Below are 15449 nucleotides of genomic sequence, written 5' to 3' on the forward strand. Positions count from 1 at the left end.
GACTCTGAAAGGATCGAATATTTCCATGATGTGGCGTGATACATAGTTTGTATTTATTTATTACCTATTTATACATGTTTTCTACACTCATATTTAAAATTAAGGCAACGGTTCCTTCCTCACCCTGACCTTTTCTGTTTCATGTGTTAGTAGAAGTCAGTTGGAGTCGGGCTAGTGCATGTCCTTTATATTATATATACACAAGTCAATAGGAGTAGTGCTAGTGCATGTCCTTTAGCTTCACAAAGTAGACTTTTTACCGCTAAGACTTTTTTTCACTGTTATTTAGGTTATAATGGAAAACAATGGAGACTGTTGTATTTATAATTGGCTGTTTTATCATAAGATTATTTGTCTAAACATACTGTAGCTCAGACTACCCTACATTTATCTTCATGACTGTAGCAATAAAGCCTGTTTTGATATGTTGCTGTGTCCCTGTGTCCCTGTGGCTGGTGATATCTCAGGTTCCCTTTCATGACTGACCAAACAACAGACCTATTTGTCTGTAATAATACAGAAGTGAAGCGAACACACACACACACACACAGACACACACGCACACACACATACACACACACGTGCTTCCGATAGGTCCATCGTAATGTTCTGCTGTACTATCGTGCCTGCCTCTCTGACGGTCTGTTTTCATTGGACGTCCCCGGGCCTGCCTCTCTGAGGGCCTGTTCTCATTGGACGTCCCCGGGCCTGCCTCTCTGAGGGCCTGTTCTTATTGGACGTCCGCGGGCCTGCCTCTCTGAGGGCCTGTTCTCATTGGACGTCCCCGGGCGCGACGCTGAAGGTGCTCTTGAGCTTGTGCAGCTCCTCGTAGGCGAACAGCGACTCCTCCAGCAGGTGATGGTTGTTCTTACGCAGACACTCCACCTCCGCCAGCAGCAGCAGCTTATCCCTCCTCTCCTGACACACACACACACACACACGCACACACACACACACACAGGAGGATGTGAAATGAAACACATATAGAACTTGTGTGGAATGTGTGTGTGCAAGTTGTTCTCAGTATGCGTAAGTATGTGGCTGTTTTTCAAGACGTGTGAAAGTGTTCATACTTTATGTGCTGTTGTGTGTACAGTACGTCAGTATAGTGGTGTAATGTTGGTGTGTGTTACTGAGTATAGTGCTGTAATGTTAGTGTGTGTGTATGTGAGTAGTGCTGTAATGTTAGTGTGTGTACATGACGATAGTGGTGTAATGTTAGCGGAAGTGTGTGTGTACGTGAGTATAGTGCTGTAATGTTAGTGGAAGTGTGTGTGTACATGAGTATAGTGCTGTAATGTTAGTGGAAGTGTGTGTGTGTGTGTACGTGAGTATAGTGCTGTAATGTTAGTGGAAGTGTGTGTGTACATGACTAGTGCTGTAATGTTAGTGTGTGTGTGTACATGACTAGTGTAATGTTAGTGGAAGTGTGTGTGTGTGTGTGTGTGTACATGACTATAGTGGTGTAATGTTAGTGGAAGTGTGTGTGTGTGTGTGTACATGAGTATAGTGGTGTAATGTTATTGGAAGTGTGTGTGTGTGTGTGTGTGTACATGAGTGTAGTGGTGTGTGGTAATGTTAGTGGAAGTGTGTGTGTGTGTACATGACTTTAGTGGTGTAATGTTATTGGAAGTATGTGTGTGTACGTGAGTATAGTGGTGTGTGGTAATGTTAGTGGAAGTGTGTGTGTGTACATGACTATAGTGGTGTAATGTTAGTGGAAGTGTGTGTGTGTGTGTGAACGTGAGTATAGTGGTGTGTGGTAATGTTAGTGGAAGTGTGTGTGTGTGTACGTGAGTGTAGTGGTGTGTGGTAATGTTAGTGAAAGTGTGTGTGTGTGTGGTAATGTTAGTGGAAGTGTGTGTGTGTACAGTACGTGAGTATAGTGGTGTGTGGTAATGTTAGTGTGTGTGTGTGTGTGGTAATGTTAGTGTGTGTGTGAGCCCAACTGTACCTTGCTCAGGTCGCTCTTGAGCTCTCCGAGTATCGTCTCCAGATAGTGGAGTTGCCTGCTGACATCCCCCGAGTCATCGCTGACACCGCGTCACCATAGAGACACACATCAGAGCACTCATGAGCACACCCACTACACATGGGCACTGCCCTGATAATACCCACTACACATGGGCACTGCCCTGATAATGCCCACTACACATGGGCACTGCCCTGATAATGCCCACTACACATGGGCACTGCCCTGATAATACCCACTACACATGGGCACTGATAATGCCCACTACACATGGGCACTGCCCTGATAATACCCACTACACATGGGCACTGATAATGCCCACTACACATGGGCACTGCCCTTATAATGCCCACTACACATGGGCACTGATAATACCCACTACACATGGGCACTGCCCTGATAATACCCACTACACATGGGCACTGCCCTGATAATGCCCACTACACATGGGCACTGATAATGCCCACTACACATGGGCACTGCCCTGATAATACCCACTACACATGGGCACTGATAATGCCCACTACACAAGGGCACTGATAATGCCCACTACACATGGGCACTGCCCTGATAATACCCACTACACATGGGCACTGATAATGCCCACTACACATGGGCACTGATAATACCCACTACACATGGGCACTGCCCTGATAATGCCCACTACACATGGGCACTGCCCTGATAATGCCCACTACACATGGGCACTGATAATACCCACTACACATGGGCACTGCCCTGATAATACCCACTACACATGGGCACTGATAATACCCACTACACATGGGCACTGATAATACCCACTACACATGGGCACTGCCCTGATAATGCCCGCTACACATGGGCACTGATAATACCCACTACACATGGGCACTGCCCTGATAATACCCACTACACATGGGCACTGATAATGCCCACTACACATGGGCACTGCCCTGATAATACCCACTACACATGGGCACTGTCCGGATAATACCCACTACACATGGGCCCTGATAATGCCCACTACACATGGGCACTGATAATGCCCACTACACATGGGCACTGATAATACCCACTACACATGGGCACTGCCCTGATAATACCCACTACACATGGGCACTGATAATACCCACTACACATGGGCACTGCCCTGATAATGCCCACTACACAAAGGCACTGATAATACCCACTACACATGGGCACTGATAATACCCACTACACATGGGCACTGATAATACCCACTACACATGGGCACTGATAATACCCACTACACATGGGCACTGATAATGCCCACTACACATGGGCACTGCCCATACGACTTGATGATACCCATTTCACATAGACACTGTCCATACGACCTTGATAATTCAGATAAATTGTATAATATCTCTGTGAAGATGAATTGTGTAAAAGGTCCAATACCCCTGCTGCATGGTGGAGTCTTCAAGAGGCATGTCGAGGGGCCACAGGCTCACTGAATCGGCCTCCGGTACCGTCCCCATCTCTTGATACTCGCTCGTCGTACAAATTGAAGCCCTTTTATCCTTCACTGTGAAATGAAACAGAGAGCCAAGCTGTCACTACCGTACTTGTTTAAGAGGAACATGGCAGTCCTCAGAGACTCCATCAGCCGCCTCCTCCATCATCCTGGGCGAGGCCAGCGCTAGCGTATCAGGTGCGTTTACCTGAGGGGGGGAAGAGCCCGTGCTCCCCGAGGGGTCTCATGCTCCAGACAGCAGCTTCACTGAGCTCACACACCGACCCAAATCCTGTGGAGGACAAAAACACATCATCTGCTGCTGTCAGGAGAGGTGGACACGTTGATCAACAACACACTTTACAGGATGTGGGAATAACAATCAATATTACACTTTACAGGACGTAGGAATAACGATCAATATTACACTTTACAGGACGTAGGAATAACGATCAACATTACACTTTACAGGACGTAGGAATAACGATCAACATTACACTTTACAGGACGTAGGAATAACGATCAATATTACACTTTACAGGACGTAGGAATAACGATCAATATTACACTTTACAGGACGTAGGAATAACGATCAATATCACACTTTACAGGACGTAGGAATGACGTCCCATTGGTCCCATTGCTCCTACCGTTCCTGCTGATCCGTGGGGAGGCCCTGGTGTGTGTGTGTGCTGGGGAGTCCAGTGGCCGGCTCATAGCAGGACTGTGCGGCCCGTCTGCGGACTCCACAGGACACTGATATAGTGTTCCGTCTAGGTTCTGTAGAGAATACAACGTTCCGTCTGGGTTCTGTAGAGAAGACAACGTTCCGTCTGGGTTCTGTAGAGAATACAACGTTCCGTCTGGGTTCTGTAGAGAATACAACGTTCCGTTGAGAAGATATTTTCTGTAGAGAAGATATCTGATCACTTACTGTAACTTTACGGTGATCAACCGTATCACCCACAACTAGCAGCTTGCGGAGGTCCTCTTGGACGCGGGTTCTAGGGGCCAGTGGGGGCGACGGAACCGTCTTCAGCGTGGCACACAGCAGCGGCTCACCCAGCACGTTCTTGCTCTTCAGCTCCACCTGACTGCATGAGCAGATACACGCCCACAACTCAGGATTGACATCTCCTCATGATCGACATCTCCTCATGATCGACATCTCCTCATGATCTCCTTACACTTGCACACTTATAAGTATTACTGTTTAGTAAATGAACTCACGCTTGACATCTCCATACACTTGCACACTTAAAAGTATTACTGTTTAGTAAATGAACTCACGCTTGACATCTCCTTACACTTGCACACTTAAAAGTATTACTGTTTAGTAAATGAACTCACGCTTGACATCTCCTTACACTTGCACACTTAAAAGTATTACTGTTTAGTAAATGAACTCATGCAGTGAGGTCTCCTCTACATTGGAGCTTGAATGTTGTTATTATTATGTCGTTGATGTCTAAATGAATGAATGTTGTAGCTGAAACTTGCTCTCCTCAGGTGTTTTGGACTCTGTTCTAAAGGACGGTTCAAACGTACCTTGTTCTAAAGGACAGTTCAAACGTACCGTGTTCTAAAGGACAGCTCAAACGTACCTTGTTCTAAAGGACAGTGCAAACGTACCGTGTTCGTCCAGCTGAGTTCCCTGCGCTGTGTCCCTCCGTGGGCCTGGCTCTGTGTTCTGATTGGGCGAGCCCGTCCATAGCCACGCTGGATCTCAGGTGGCCGCTGGGCTTGACCGGCGCCGGCTGATGGACCGATCGGTGGGTGAGCTGTGGGCCAGAGGCGCTGTGGCGCGGCGGCCAGTGGTGCAGTGGGTGTCTGTTAGCGGGCGGCACGGCCATGTGCTGCTGGATGGGGCAGTTAGCGGGCGGCATGGCCATGTGCTGCTGGATGGGGCAGTTAGCGGGCGGCATGGCCATGTGCTGCTGGATGGGGCAGTTAGAGGGCGGCATGGCCATGTGCTGCTGGATGGGGCAGTTAGCGGGCGGCTGGATGGGGCAGTTAGCGGGCGGCATGGCCATGTGCTGCTGGATGGGGAGGAAGTGATGCTGACTCGGTGGGCTGGCGTCAGGAGAGGTGGGCGTTATGGTGGCCCTCATGGACGTGGGCTTCTCCACCACAGAGATGTGAAACCCTTGGGGGGAAATGCATAACCTGCTATCAAAGCAAAACAGAAAAGATTAGGACATTGAATTTAGTGGCTCATATAGGCTACGCTAGTTAGCCTACCTATCAGAAAGTTACCTATTTCCTCCTGTTTTTTATGATATGATTCTACATTTATTTGTAGAAGTTACAATTAAAGTTAAATGACAAGCAATCAGTGTTGGGAAGGTTACTTTAGAAATGTAATGTGTTACAGTTACAAGTTACTCTGTTTAAAATGTAATAGTAGTGTAACTATTTGAATTTCTTTTTCTGAGTAACGTAACTAATTACTTTTGATTACTTTGTGATTACTTTTCCGATTTTTGAATGATATTTAAAGTCCCCAAATCCATGCAAAGATTTCGACCTTGGTCTACAGGCTGCCGAGCAGTTCTGTACAAGCGCACAAGGCAGCAAGGGCATTCAATACATGAATTAGCATCACATTTTTTGTGAGGATAATATAATGATAATCATAACATGTTTACAGGCAGGCATGTAGGCCTACGCTGATGGCGCTGTAGACGTGATAGAGCCTATAAGAAGGTCCCATATCAAACTATGGCTGTGGAGGGAAACAGTTATTTTTACATACAATATTATTTGCAAAGTTTTGCTGACAATATTGAGATGTAATTCAAATTGTAATTTTGAAAAAATTCAAAAGTACCTGTAATTGAATTACATTTTTCTCTACAGTAACTGTAATATATTACTGTTACATTTATTTTGTAATTAAATTCCGTAACTTAATTACATGTAATGCATTACTCCCCAACACTGCAAGCAATGCATAGTACATTTATAACAATCTAAATACGATGAGAAATGACCCGACACTGACCATTTCCTGTCTGGGCTAGGGACGAGCGTTTTAACATCTCTTACCTGGGCTGTGGGAGGGGCTTAGCTGTGCTGTGGGAGGAGCTTACCTGGGCTTGGGGAGGAGTGTTTTGGAGCGCGGCGCTGGAAGGGAGTGGTAGTAGAACCCCTGGGCTGGGTCCAGGGGCGGGGCCTGAGGGCCGGGTGCGGCCCAGATGTGGCGCTGCTGGCTGGCCTGCGGCCCGGGTGCGGCCCACATGCGGCGCTGCTGGCGGGGGGATGCGTCCTGCCTCCTGAGGGCCCGCGGGGTCACTCTGGGGCTGAAGTACTCCGAGTCGGAGTCGGCCATTTCCTCCACGGAGGAGCGGCCCGCACGGCCGACAGGTGCGTCCATCTCCACGCTGAGGTAGCCCTCCGAGTCATGTGACCACTGCTCTCCACACCAGCCGCTCAGCGCCGGGCCTCTGGGGCGCCCCCTGGGGGTGCTGCTGGGGAACAGCTGCAGGACGCTTGGAGCTGCCGCCTGAGAGAGAGGGATGGACAAGCTGCTGGTCATCCACACGGTCATTCAGAGGAGTTACAGCAGACGCTACTACAGTGGCCTTCATACAGACGCTACTACAGTGGCCTTCATACAGTATTACAGTGGCCTTCATACAGTATTATTACAGTGGCCTTCATGCAGTATTATTACAGTGGCCTTCATACAGTATTATTACAGTGGCCTTCACGCAGTATTATTACAGTGGCCTTCATGCAGTATTATTACAGTGGCCTTCATACAGTATTATTACAGTGGCCTTCATACAGTATTATTACAGTGGCCTTCATACAGTATTATTACAGTGGCCTTCATACAGTATTATTACAGTGGCCTTCATACAGTATTATTACAGTGGCCTTCATACAGTATTATTACAGTGGCCTTCATACAGTATTATTACAGTGGCCTTCATACAGTATTATTACAGTGGCCTTCATACAGACGCTATTACAGTGGCCTTCATACAGTATTATTACAGTGGCCTTCATACAGTATTATTACAGTGGCCTTCATACAGTATTATTACGGTGGCCTTCATGCAGTATTATTACAGTGTCCTTCATACAGTATTATTACAGTGGCCTTCATGCAGTATTATTACAGTGGCCTTCATACAGTATTATTACAGTGTCCTTCATACAGTATTATTACAGTGGCCTTCATACAGACGCTATTACAGTGGCCTTCATACAGTATTATTACAGTGGCCTTCATGCAGTATTATTACAGTGGCCTTCATGCAGTATTATTACAGTGGCCTTCATACAGTATTATTACAGTGGCCTTCATACAGTATTATTACAGTGGCCTTCATACAGTATTATTACAGTGGCCTTCATACAGACGCTATTACAGTGGCCTTCATACAGTATTATTACAGTGGCCTTCATACAGTATTATTACAGTGGCCTTCATGCAGTATTATTACAGTGGCCTTCATACAGTATTATTACAGTGGCCTTCATACAGTATTATTACAGTGGCCTTCATGCAGTATTATTACAGTGGCCTTCATACAGTATTATTACAGTGGCCTTCATACAGACGCTATTACAGTGGCCTTCATACAGTATTATTACAGTGGCCTTCATACAGTATTATTACAGTGGCCTTCATACAGTATTATTACAGTGGCCTTCATACAGTATTATTACAGTGGCCTTCATGCAGACGCTATTACAGTGGCCTTCATACAGTATTATTACAGTGGCCTTCACTCAGTATTATTACAGTGGCCTTCATACAGTATTATTACAGTGGCCTTCATACAGTATTATTACAGTGGCCTTCACGCAGACGTGTATTATCAGATCAGAGAGAGCATCACACTCACCTTTGAGAGGACATTGTTGTTCTGATATTGATGGCTGTGTTGATTTGATCTCTGCACCCTTTGGAACACCTGGTGAGTAGTGCCTGTCCAGTGCACACAACACATACTGTATTTACAGTTCTCTCACACAACCTACACAACACATACTGTATTTACAGTTCTCTCACACAACCTACACAACACATACTGTATTTACAGTTCTCTCACACAACCTACACAACACATACTGTATTTACAGTTCTCTCACACAGCCTACACAACACATATATACTCTCACACAGCCTACACAACACATATATACTCTCACACAGCCTACACAACACATATATACTCTCACACAGCCTACACAACACATACAGTTCTCTCACACAACATGCACAACACATATATACAGTACTCTCACAGAACATGCACAACACATATATACAGTACTCTCACAGAACATACACAACACATATATACTCTCACTCAGCCTACACAATACATATGTACTCTCACACAACATACACAACACATATTCTCACTCAGCCTACACAACACATAATATACTCTCACACAGCCTACACAACACATATATACAGTACTCTCACACAACCTACACAACACATATATATATATACAGTACTCTCACACAGCCTACACAATACATATGTACTCTCACACAACCTACATAACACATACAGTTCTCTCACACAGCCTACACAACACATATATACAGTTCTCTCACACAGCCTACACAACACATATATACTCTCACACAGCCTACACAATAACACAATACATATGTACTCTTACACATGTACTACACAACACATATGAATATCATACATGTCCATTGCCGATATAATATCCATCATCATCATCATCATCATCCCCATCACAGCAGTAATGTCATGGGGCTCATTCGACTTGATGCAGTACCGAGCAGATCTTGCAGGAATGCAAATACCCAGCATGCATCATGTGCAGTCAGATCTACGCAGCACTGCATCTAACCGAACAAGCCCGTCATTAGTGCCACATTTGGCATCATCATCACATTCACTTTATTTGATCATGCTTAGAAGTTGCCTGTGTGTCTGTAAAGTGTGTTGTGTCTGTACTGTGTGCTTAGAAGTTGCCTGTGTGTCTGTAAAGTGTGTTGTGTCTGTACTGTGTGCTTAGAAGTTGCCTGTGTGTCTGTAAGGTGTGTTGTGTCTGTACTGTGCGCTTAGAAGTTGCCTGTGTGTCTGTAAGGTGTGTTGTGTCTGTACTGTGTGCTTAGAAGTTGCCTGTGTGTCTGTAAGGTGTGTTGTGTCTGTACTGTGTGCTTAGAAGTTGCCTGTGTGTCTGTAAGGTGTGTTGTGTCTGTACTGTGTGCTTAGAAGTTGCCTGTGTGTCTGTAAGGTGTGTTGTGTCTGTACTGTGTGCTTAGAAGTTGCCTGTGTGTCTGTAAGGTGTGTTGTGTCTGTACTGTGTGCTTAGAAGTTGCCTGTGTGTCTGTAAGGTGTGTTGTGTCTGTACTGTGTGCTTAGAAGTTGTCTGTGTGTCTGTAAGGTGTGTTGTGTCTGTACTGTGTGCTTAGAAGTTGTCTGTGTGTCTGTAAGGTGTGTTGTGTCTGTACTGTGTGCTTAGAAGTTGCCTGTGTGTCTGTAAGGTCGGTTGTGTCTGTACTGTGTGCTTAGAAGTTGCCTGTGTGTCTGTAAGGTGTGTTGTGTCTGTACTGTGTGCTTAGAAGTTGTCTGTGTGTCTGTAAGGTGTGTTGTGTCTGTATAGTGTGTTTAGAAGTTGCCTGTGTGTCTGTACCATGTTTTTCTGTCTGTACCGTGTGTTCTGTCTGTACTGCGTGTTCTGTCTGTACTGCGTGTTCTGTCTGTACTGCGTGTTCTGTCTGTACTGCGTGTTCTGTCTGTACCGTGTTCTGTCTGTACCGTGTGTTCTGTCTGTACTGCGTGTTCTGTCTGTACCGTGTGTTCTGTCTGTACTGCGTGTTCTGTCTGTACCGTGTGTTCTGTCTGTACCGTGTGTTCTGTCTGTACTGCGTGTTCTGTCTGTACTGCGTGTTCTGTCTGTACTGCGTGTTCTGTCTGTACCGTGTGCTGTGTCACCGTTCTGTCCTCTGTCTGTGATGGCTCCTCTGTTCCACTCCGCACTGTGATGACCCTCCTGTGCCACCGGGGGGCGTCGAAACCCATGACTGCTACAACATCACATTACATACATAACGTTACAGTAATATCATCATACAGCACGCCTTACGAAACACAATGGATATCAGCTACAGAATGTCTACTACTGAGGAGATGACGCGTGCTAATGTATATGAGTGTGGTGCACATGCATACAGTCCCGTTTCCTCAGAGGAGAAACATATATGAACAGCGCTATGTGTGCTGTGCACATACAATCCTTGAGTTGAAACATATATGAACAGCGCTATGTGTGGTGTGCACATACAATCCTTGAGTTGAAACATATGAACAGCGCTATGGTGGGCCAAACTACAAAGCAGTGGGTTGAGCAGTGTCCTGCTGCATATCTACCCCTCTATTCAGGGTCCTGGGTTGAGCAGTGTCCTGCTGCATATGTACCCCCATATCTACCCCTCTATTCAGGGTCCTGGGTTGAGCAGTGTCCTGCTGCATATGTACCCCCATATCTACCCCTCTATTCAGGGTCCTGGGTTGAGCAGTGTCCTGCTGCATATCTACCCCTCTATTCAGGGTCCTGGGTTGAGCAGTGTCCTGCTGCATATGTACCCCCGTATCTACCCCTCTATTCAGGGTCCTGGGTTGAGCAGTGTCCTGCTGCATATGTACCCCCATATCTACCTCTCTATTCAGGGTCCTGGGTTGAGCAGTGTCCTGCTGCATATCTACCCCTCTATTCAGGGTCCTGGGTTGAGCAGTGTCCTGCTGCATATGTACCCCCATATCTACCCCTCTATTCAGGGTCCTGGGTTGAGCAGTGTCCTGCTGCATATGTACCCCCATATCTACCCCTCTATTCAGGGTCCTGGGTTGAGCTGTGTCCTGCTGCATATGTACCCCCATATCTACCTCTCTATTCAGGGTCCTGGGTTGAGCAGTGTCCTGCTGCATATCTACCCCTCTATTCAGGGTCCTGGGTTGAGCAGTGTCCTGCTGCATATGTACCCCCATATCTACCCCGGGCCTCACCGCTGGTTGAAGAACTGGTACTCTGTGTAGAGGAGAGGAAGAGGAGGCCTCTCGGGGGCGGTGTCTGGCAGGGGTGGGCTATCACGCCCTCTACAGGGAGCCTGTGGGGCAGACAACTCATTTGACCTCCCATTCATATCATTTCACCCCATCCCCCCATCCTCTCATCCCCCCATCCTCTCATCCTCTCATCCCCCCATCCTCTCATCCTCTCATCCCCCCATCCTCTCATCCTCCCATCCTCTCATCCCCTCATCCTCTCATCCCCCATCCTCTCATCCTCTCATCCCCCATCCTCTCATCCCCCCATCCCCCCATCCTCTCATCCCCCCATCCTCTCATCCTCCCATCCTCTCATCCCCTCATCCTCTCATCCCCCATCCTCTCATCCCCCCATCCTCTCATCCCCCATCCTCTCATCCCCCCATCCTCTCATCCTCTCATCACCTAATCAGCAGGTGCAGCTATTGTGATCCCACTCATGTCCACCCCACATGTCCACCCCATCCTCGTAGCCTAACCATTAGGTACAGTTATTCTGATTGGATCAGTATCATGTTTCTTGGTAATTTCTTGTGTACTATCTGAGACAAGGAGTGTCTGAAAGTTAGCGTGTTATCTTGTGTAAATGTCTATATTACGTCAGCCAGACTGACTCTGAAAGTTAGCGTGTTATCTTGTGTAAATGTCTATATTACGTCAGCCAGACTGACTGATGGCACTACGTGCTCCAAGCCAAGAGAAGTGAGCTGGAGACCTCCCCAAACAGAGCGCTAGATTGTCTAGCCATCCTCTGGAGATGTCCACATGAATACTGGGTTTGTCTGGCTGAGCGGTGTTGTGTTGTGTTTGGCCTCCACTATACTAGCATTGTGCTGCAGGGTCAGAGAAATCCTCCGTAAACATCCAGAATTTAGAGTCATAATCCCTCCATTTTAAACAGGCCTGAGTCGGTCATAACCCATAACTAGCTAGTTATTGTTATTATTATTATTATTATTATTGATATTTGAATAACAATGATGAATACTGAGAGAAGATATTCAGACCTACCGTTAAACATGAATTGTATAAGCCTGTCAGGGCGTCTGTCCAAGTCTCCATTCTCCTCATTACGGATAAAGCAAGAGGTCTATATTGGAGTCAAGCAATAGGCCTATATTATATTGGAGTCAGAATCTGGTCAAATTCATGTAGCGGCTCTGGTGGAATTCCACAGCTGTTTATCACCTCGCAGTGAGCTACAGCAGGGCAACACTCTCTGTCTCCACCCTACTCTTCACTCCATCTCTTCTCCTCCCTCCCTCCCTCCCTCTTTCTCTCCATCTCTTTTTCACACAAACATCTCTCTATCTCTTTCCCTCCCTCCCTCTCTCTCCATCTCTGTATACAGTGCCTATAGAAAGTCATCATACCCTTTTGAAATAGTTACTTTTTTTGTCTTACAGCCTGAAATCAAAACCCATTTTTAAAAAAATCTTTTCCAGTTTTATTAACAAATTTAGCTGTACAACATCAAAATAATGAAAAAAAAGTCAACAGTTCTGAAAATTAATAAAAAATTAAAAACTAGAATAACAGGGTTGGAAAAGTCATCATACCCCTGACTTAATACTTTGTAAAGCTTCCTTTTGCTTTCATTACAGCCATCAATCTGTTTGGATATGTCTCTATTATAGCTTTGCACACCTAGATAGGGGAATATTTGCCCAATTTTCCGTACAGAAATGTTAAAATTTAGTCAAATTCTGTAGGGAATGGCGATGGACTGCTCTCTTCAAGTCAATCCACATATTTTCTATAGTATTTAAGTCAGGGCTCTGACTTTGCCACTCAAGGATATTCACCATCCTATCCTTAAGCCACTGCTTTGTTCTTTTGGCAGTATGTTTAGGATTATTGTCGTGTTGGAAGGCGAATGACCTCCCCATCCTCAGCTGTCTAGGAGAGGGACGCAGGTTTTCCTTAAGAATGTGGGTGTACTTGGCAGCATCCATTTTCCCTTCTATCCTGACCAATTGCCCAGTTCCCGCTGAAAAGAAACATCCCCACAACATAATGTTACCCCTACCATGCTTCACACTAGGTATGGTGTGTTTTGGGTGGTGTACTGTGTTGGTTTTCGCCAAACATTGCGCTTGGAGTTCAGTGCAAAAACACATCTGGAATATTCTGCTACCATGTGGAAAAAGCTTATATGGTCAGATGAGACTAAGATCGAACTTTTTGGAGACTAAGATTGAAGTTTTTGGACTGAGCTCCAGGCGCTAACCAAACACTGTATACACACCCAAACACACCCAAAACACACCATACCTACTTTGAAGCATGGTGGGGGCAACATTATGTTTTGGGGATGTTTCTCTTCAGCGGGGACTGGGCAATTGGTCAGGATAGAAGGGAAAATGGATGCTGCCAAGTACACCAAAATTCTTGAGGAAAACCTGCGTCCCTCTCCTAAACAGCTGAGGATGGGGAGGTCATTCGCCTTCCAACACGACAAAAATCCTAAACATATTGCCAAAAGAACAAAGCAGTGGCTTAAGGATAGGATGGTGAATATCCTTGAGTGGCAAAGTCAGAGCCCTGACTTAAATCCTATAGAAAATATGTGGATTGACTTGAAGAGAGCAGTCCATCGCCATTCCCTACAGAATTTGACTACATTTTAACATTTCTGCACGGAAAATTGGGCAAATATTCCCCTATCTAGGTGTGCAAAGCTATAATAGAGACATATCCAAACAGATTGATGGCTGTAATGAAAGCAAAAGGAAGCTTTACAAAGTATTAAGTCAGGGGTATGATGACTTTTCCAACCCTGTTATTCTAGTTTTTAATTTTTTATTAATTTTCAGAACTGTTGACTTTTTTTTCATTATTTTGATGTTGTACAGCTACATTTGTAAATCAAACTGGAAAAGATTTTTTTTTAAATGGGTTTTGATTTCAGGCTGTAAGACAAAAAAAGTAACTATTTCAAAAGGGTATGATAACTTTCTATAGGCACTGTATCTCCCTTTCTCTCCCTCCCTCTCTCCATCTCTTTCTCACAAACAGCTTTCTATATCTCCCTCTCCCTCCCTCTCTTTGTCACTCTCATTTTAGACCCTCAGTGCTGGAGAGATTTATGTAAGCAGTTGTTCATTTTGGCTGACACCATTGGGAATTTCACACAGTATTTGACAGTAGGCCTATGTTAACAGATAGCCTTCTGAATATAAAAAAAAGTAGGCAACATCCAGTGACAGCTGTGTCTTTATGAGAGTGAACTGTTGACAGCATGATTTAAATTATTTAATTTGATTAACACCAAAACAATCTTTGACATCCTTTGTAGGCTACTAGTGAAACCAAGGCGTAGATGGCCACAGAAGGATCTTTCCCTCCCGCTTCTCGTTGCTTTAAGTGTAGCCTACAGCCTACTCCATAAACACATTCACTCTGGCACTTCTGTCAGTCAGTTCAACAAAGAGCATGATAGATTTTGAGACGCCAGACAGCTGCCTATGACGGTAGCCCGTAGGCTAGGCCTATACATGCGTGTCCCTCTCTCTCTCTCCACTTCCTCCCTCCCGTGTGTCTATCGCGCATAATCTATTGATTTATAAATGCAGACCGACACAGATTACAATGTATCGATCTCTCGTTCGAAAGCGTCAATGGACAATGATTCCATATTAGATCTATGTTATGACGTGTACATCCTGGAACATCCTCAGTTTTAGCGAGCTATCAAACTCCTTTGTCTTCCCTTGAATAAGTAGGCTACTACAACCAACTTTGTAAAAATGTGAAAAACGCCTCGGGCTACTGTGAGAACAAAAATGTCTTTCAGTGTGCGGCTAATACCGAAATGGAGACAGTTAGCGTCACGACTGGCAAAAACAATACAGGTAGGATATGATTAATGACAACGTTTTGTTTGCCCACTCGAGGTCGCTGCCACGCTCACTGTAGGCCTACTAAATACCTTTTCGTGTTCGTCTCTTTTGGAAAGA

At 45.5% G+C, this 15449-nt stretch overlaps 2 protein-coding genes across 2 annotated transcripts; both read right to left on the minus strand.

Moving 5' to 3' along the window:
* Positions 1-574: 574 nt before the first annotated feature.
* On the minus strand, positions 575-3493 carry LOC134079440 (signal-induced proliferation-associated 1-like protein 3). The gene is made up of 3 exons (XM_062535525.1): positions 3377-3493; positions 1955-2033; positions 575-918 (listed from the first exon to the last, which is right to left on the minus strand). Exons 1-3 carry the CDS (start codon positions 3454-3456, stop codon positions 772-774), a joined length of 306 nt encoding a protein of 101 aa, XP_062391509.1. The 5' UTR covers positions 3457-3493; the 3' UTR covers positions 575-771.
* A 132-nt stretch (positions 3494-3625) lies between these two features.
* LOC134079724 (proline-rich protein 36-like) lies at positions 3626-12631 on the minus strand. The gene is made up of 9 exons (XM_062535801.1): positions 12502-12631; positions 11449-11549; positions 10363-10466; positions 8291-8373; positions 6524-6936; positions 5064-5597; positions 4366-4525; positions 4082-4211; positions 3626-3723 (listed from the first exon to the last, which is right to left on the minus strand). The coding sequence occupies exons 1-9, from the start codon at positions 12559-12561 to the stop codon at positions 3626-3628; spliced, it is 1683 nt and encodes a 560-aa protein (XP_062391785.1). The 5' UTR covers positions 12562-12631.
* Between the last annotated feature and the right edge of the window lie 2818 nt (positions 12632-15449).

This window comes from Sardina pilchardus, chromosome 5 (assembly GCF_963854185.1).
Source record: "Sardina pilchardus chromosome 5, fSarPil1.1, whole genome shotgun sequence".
Classification (NCBI taxonomy): Eukaryota; Metazoa; Chordata; class Actinopteri; order Clupeiformes; family Clupeidae; genus Sardina; species Sardina pilchardus.